At 38.2% G+C, this 5351-nt stretch overlaps 1 protein-coding gene across 1 annotated transcript; it reads left to right on the forward strand.

Annotated features, from left to right (window-relative positions):
• Positions 1-1879: 1879 nt before the first annotated feature.
• On the forward strand, positions 1880-4000 carry VRTN (vertebrae development associated). The gene has a single exon (XM_015819381.2). The coding sequence runs from the start codon at positions 1881-1883 to the stop codon at positions 3903-3905; it is 2025 nt and encodes a 674-aa protein (XP_015674867.1). The 5' UTR covers position 1880; the 3' UTR covers positions 3906-4000.
• Positions 4001-5351: the final 1351 nt, after the last annotated feature.

The raw sequence follows: 5351 nt of genomic DNA on the forward strand, positions 1-5351 counted from the left end.
AGGATTCAGTTAGTAGATAGAAGAGAGAAGATCGATACTCTCACCAGTTCCAAGCACGCTGTTCACCGATGTTCTTGTTCGTGCTCTTGGACTTCGGCTGCAGGTAGCTTGGGGTAGACGCACTAGCCTTTCTCCTGTTGGGTCAGAGGGCATCCCCCAGATTGAACTAAATGACCTCCATCATTTCACTATCAACGGAGCGCCCCCTCCTTCACGGTCACCTCTTTGGGGCAACTTCTGACCCATTTAGAGTCCCCCTGGCAGGACGAAACTGGCCGCGGGGAGTGGAGCTTTGCTATCCCGCAGCTGTGTGCTACAGCGCAAAACTGGAAATCTGAGGCATACTATACCTTATGACTCAGTGCTACATTCTGTAATTTTTATGAGAAAAGTCTTATAATTTGCAGTGTTTATGAAGAATGGTATTTGGGTCCTGTTTTCAGAACTGAAAATACAAGTGCTGTATTTTGCAAGCAATGTTATATGACCCCGTGGTGGCTCTGAATGAAACCATGATGTTACTGTCTCAGATTATTGTTGTTATATTGTTAGTTTCTTGTGTGGATTCTTTTTTAAATCCTATCTCAGCTAGGAAAAAACAAGCACAATTTTACTTCATATTCCTATCTTCAGTTTGCTGAGCTTTCAATGAAACCCTCCTCCCTGGTGAAAGGGAATACTTATTTCCTAATTTTGCAAGGTGTTTGTGACATCCACAATGTTCTCATCTTGCCGTAATTTTTGTATTTATTCTTTACTTTATAAACTACTTCGTGAAGTATCTAAATGCCAGTATAGAAATGCAATGTTTCCTAATCACCAGAAGAGGTCTCTTAAGTCTTGTATTATAGTGCCTTTTTTTTTTGACTTTGCAATGCCAACCAAATTGTACAATAGCTAGCTCTCATAGTCCAGGTACTGTTACATTTGGAAAATAAATCTGTAAAATGTAAACACAAATGAACTATTGTGCTGAATTATTTATGACAAAGCAAAACAACTTATAACTGCATTACCTCAGCCTTTCTCAGTCTTCTAGATATGAGCACTTGAATCAGCAGTTGCAATGCTTGCTCTGCATTTGGGTGGCTGGAAAGAATAAAAACTACAGGAGTGCAACAGAGATATTTTTTTTAAAAAAAAACCTGATTCTTTCTTTAAAGGACATAAGCAAATATTTGAAAAATGAAAAAAATAGACAAATAGAGGATGAGAGATTTTGTTGGATAGACTAGAGTCCAGTGTATTCTCCTTTATTAGTACAATGTATGAACAAGCTGTCCTTTAAAGAGCAAAGGTTCCTGAAGGGCAGCATTAAAATGATGAAAAGTAAACTTCAGAGTGAGTATTTCTTCATTTAGAAAGCATACATTTATCTTTTAGCATTGCTGTGCTCTTCAGTGAATTTTAACAGGTTACACTGGTCATATTTTCAAGTGTTAATCCTTCTGTTTAATAGCAAACTCTACTAAGCAGGTTCAGGTGGATAGTATAGATCTTAATTTAGTATATGTTAACAATGGGTAAGACAATGGGGACTGGGATAATCTACATACTTCATTAAATTTAATTTTATAAATTGTGCAGTCCAATGCAAAATTAACCATGGTGCCGTCTTATGGGTATTTACTAGAGAATAAGCTCTAATTCAGTATTCTAACCCACAGGATTGTGTACCAGTTTCCACAAAAAGAGTTTTTAGCTTGGACTTTGTCCTTTAATTATATATGGATCCTTGTTTTTGATATGCTCTAGAGGTACAGTTATTTGCCAAGACAAAACGACACAACTGTGCCTCTCTAAGTAATTCACAGAGCCACGAAGGGAAAATCTGTGCAAAACATGACATTCTAATTCTTCAAACTTTTCTATATTTCAGAATGATCCAGCGCCACCAACTAGTGCAGTCCGTGCTCCAGGAGCTACAGGAGGCAACTGAATGCTTTGGGCTAGAGGGATTAATTAGCGCAGCCTTGGAATCTGAGAGGACGTTGTCCTCTTTTTCACTACCCAGCTATTGTGGGAGGCAGTTCCAGGAAGAGCTGGAAGTTGACCGTGTGGCAAAAAGTCTCTACCCAGAAGATGCTCCTCGCAATATGTTACCTTTAGTTTGTAAAGGTGATGGGAACCACTTGTTTGAAGCAGCAAGTGTGTTGTTGTGGGGTAACACTAGCTTAAATCTGGAGTTACAGGTCCGCACAGCTGTGGAGATGTTGCTTCACAAGCAGTACTATTTCAATGGCATGATTGATTCTAAGGTGATGCTGCAAGCTGCTCGCTATTCTCTTTGTACAGAGGAATCTCCTGAGATGACTAATTTACCTTTGGCCATTCTAGAGGCTATCTTTGATGCTGACATTAAAGCCACTTGCTTTCCTGGCACCTATGCCAACATGTGGCATGTGTATGCTCTGGCATCTGTATTACAATGCAACATTTATTCCATCTACCCAATGAGCAATCTTAAGATACGGCCATACTTCAACCGACTCATCCGACCTAGAAAGTGTAACCTGCAAACCTCCACACTTCACATCATGTGGTCGGGTCAACAGCTTTCTTCCCAGGTTTTCAAAGCTCAGTACTTTGTACCTGTCATGGGTCTGGAAGAGCTGGAACCCACAACACCCATTCCAGAACCTCAAGCTCAGCCTGAGAAGACACTGGAGTTGCTGAACAAGGATCCCCAGGTGACTTACTCTAACCTGCGTGAAAGATACAGCATTACCAAAAGCACCTTCTATCGATGGAAGCGCCAGTCACGAGAGCACAGGCAGAAAGCAGCTGCCAGATTTGCAGCCAAACATTTCTTGCAATCCTGTTTTCAAGAAGGTACCACTGTTCCTCTTCAACACTTCCGACAGTTGTTCCCAGAAATTTCTCGCTCCACCTACTATGCCTGGAAGCATGAGATGCAAAGCGTGATCAACCGTGAGGTTTCTTCCTCTTCTGATGTTGCCATCTCTAAGGATCCTCATATGTACAAACTTCACACTAATCCAGACGTTGCAGCAAAATCTGAAGGAGGCCAGAGCTCAAAAAATCTCCTGAATCACCCCAAAAATGGAACTTCCATGCAAGGAGCCAAGTCTTATCTAGAAAAATGCATTTCCATGAATAGTCTTGTGCCATACAGAAACTTTAAACGTAGTTTTCCTGGAATTTCCAGGTCAACGTATTATAACTGGAGAAGAAAAGCCATCAAAGGGAATCCAAATTTCAAGTCTCCCCAACCTCTTTATGTAACCCAGAAACCGACCAGGAATCTGTATCTGTCACTAAAGTCAGGAAAATTGCCTAACATGAAAATGGTCAATGGACAACATCCAGAGCCCCGAGTTTTCATGCGTATTAAGCAATCTCTATACAGTTGGCAAAAACAAGTTCATAAGTTGGCCAGGAAACATGTTTGCCAATGGAAAATGCCTTTCTGTAAGTTTCGCTTGCGTTATCCTAGTATTTCTTCTACAACGTATTGGTTTTGGAGGAAAAAAAGTATCAGGGAGGCCAAAAAGCATTGCCTTCCCTCAACAATGGCATCTCAAAATTTGCAACAGACTTCTACATCTTCTGAGATTAATAGAAAGGCAGAACCTAAATTCCATTCCACACAGCCAAAAGAGTTTGCTCCAGTGCTTGTGGACAAGCAGATACCAAAACCCTACAGCACTACAATTCCAGGTTATCAAATGTCTGAAAAAGTTAATAACAACATGTTTATGATGGATGTGATTGCCACAGCTCAGTTCAAAGCCCAGGCCAAGCTGTTTCTCCAGCAACGTTTTGAATCAAAGACCTTTCCAACATACAAGGAGTTCAGAGCCCACTTTCCCTTAACGGCACGCTCCACTTATTACATGTGGAAACGTGCACTTCATGATGGACTTACTCTAGTGGATGCCTAGGGATAGTTAAGATATGCTGTCTCATCAATGAAACATTCTATAAACAACTATTTTGGTCTTTGTGGATTTGTTACTTTGGTTTCCAGAGGTATATACCCATCTTTCCCTAAGTTTAGGGAAAGATAGAAATATATTCCCAAGAAAGAATATTGGGAATGAGATATTCTTTTTGTATCATAAAGAAATACAGCTTTTTGTTTAAAGTTTTTTTTAAAAAACTGAATAGACTGGCAAGCTATATGTGAAGAATTCTTGGGTCTATTCTTAAGTTTGCATTCTGCTGCTCGAGTTTTCACTGAATTTGACCTATGTTTTATTTAATACGAAATTCTTACTGAGAATATTTAGGTTTGGATTCTTTTCACAAGACAAATTATTAGTTTTACTGACCCAACTGATATGCATAATATATGTTGTGGCTTCTTCCAGTATATATGTGTTGTGTAAATGCATGTTATAAAAAGAGAGATGCATTAATAACAAATAAAAAAATAGAGAGAATTAAGTTGTCTTAAGTGTTTTCTGAAAGAAAGTGGAGGTTATACCTCCAAGACCTCAACTGTGAATGAGAGATTATAACTTTTCTTTGAGTCTTGAGAGGGAGCTGATAGAGAGGAGAGAGAAAATATTACTATCTTTTTCAGAAGATATTTGAGAAAACTTTCTGTGATACAATCTAGTATAGTATAGGGGAATACTATTCAGTGGACACCATCATCCAGATAAGCATTTTCCTCTTGGCCTACTTTTTGAGCTTGGTTTAAAATGGAAGAAAGACTAGCCCAACTCAGTTCAATTTGAAAAGAGAGGTACACAGATATTTCCCTTGGACAGTTCTCATATTCTACTCCAAAATTATCTGTGGAATCCTGCACTATCTTTGTGCAGAGTTCTTGAATACATTGGCAACACAGAAAATCATTTCCGCTCCCAAAAAGACACTTTTTAGAAGTTAAGACTGTAAGTCCCACAGTCTAATAATGAAATAATAACAGCAATATATATCAAGCTAAGACTGTAGGTCATAAAGTCTAATAATGAAATAACAGCAATATATATAATAATTTATTACTCTAAATAAAATAGATATCCCTCGTGTTGGTCACATTTTCAAAATCTGTTTGATGTTATACCCCCAAATGTTTTGCTCATTTAATCATACAATATTTAATATATTCATCTTCCTGATTCATCGTCAATAACAATTTATACACCTTAGCAATAAGATGTTCATTATTGGTACATACATCCTTTTCAAAATCAGGAAAATTTGGTACATACATCCTTTTCAAAATCTGTAAAAGGAAAGTTATTCTTGTCCAATTTAAAATTTTCAAACAATTGATCATATGTAACCACTGACAGGTAAAACCCTCCTCCCAAGTTTTCCCTTGTTTTTAAGATAGATTCTCTTTCAACAAATGTTAATAACTCAGTATACTATAG

The sequence above is a fragment of the Protobothrops mucrosquamatus genome, unplaced genomic scaffold (genome assembly GCF_001527695.2).
Source record: "Protobothrops mucrosquamatus isolate PMUCROS unplaced genomic scaffold, P.Mucros_1.0 scaffold908, whole genome shotgun sequence".
Classification (NCBI taxonomy): Eukaryota; Metazoa; Chordata; class Lepidosauria; order Squamata; family Viperidae; genus Protobothrops; species Protobothrops mucrosquamatus.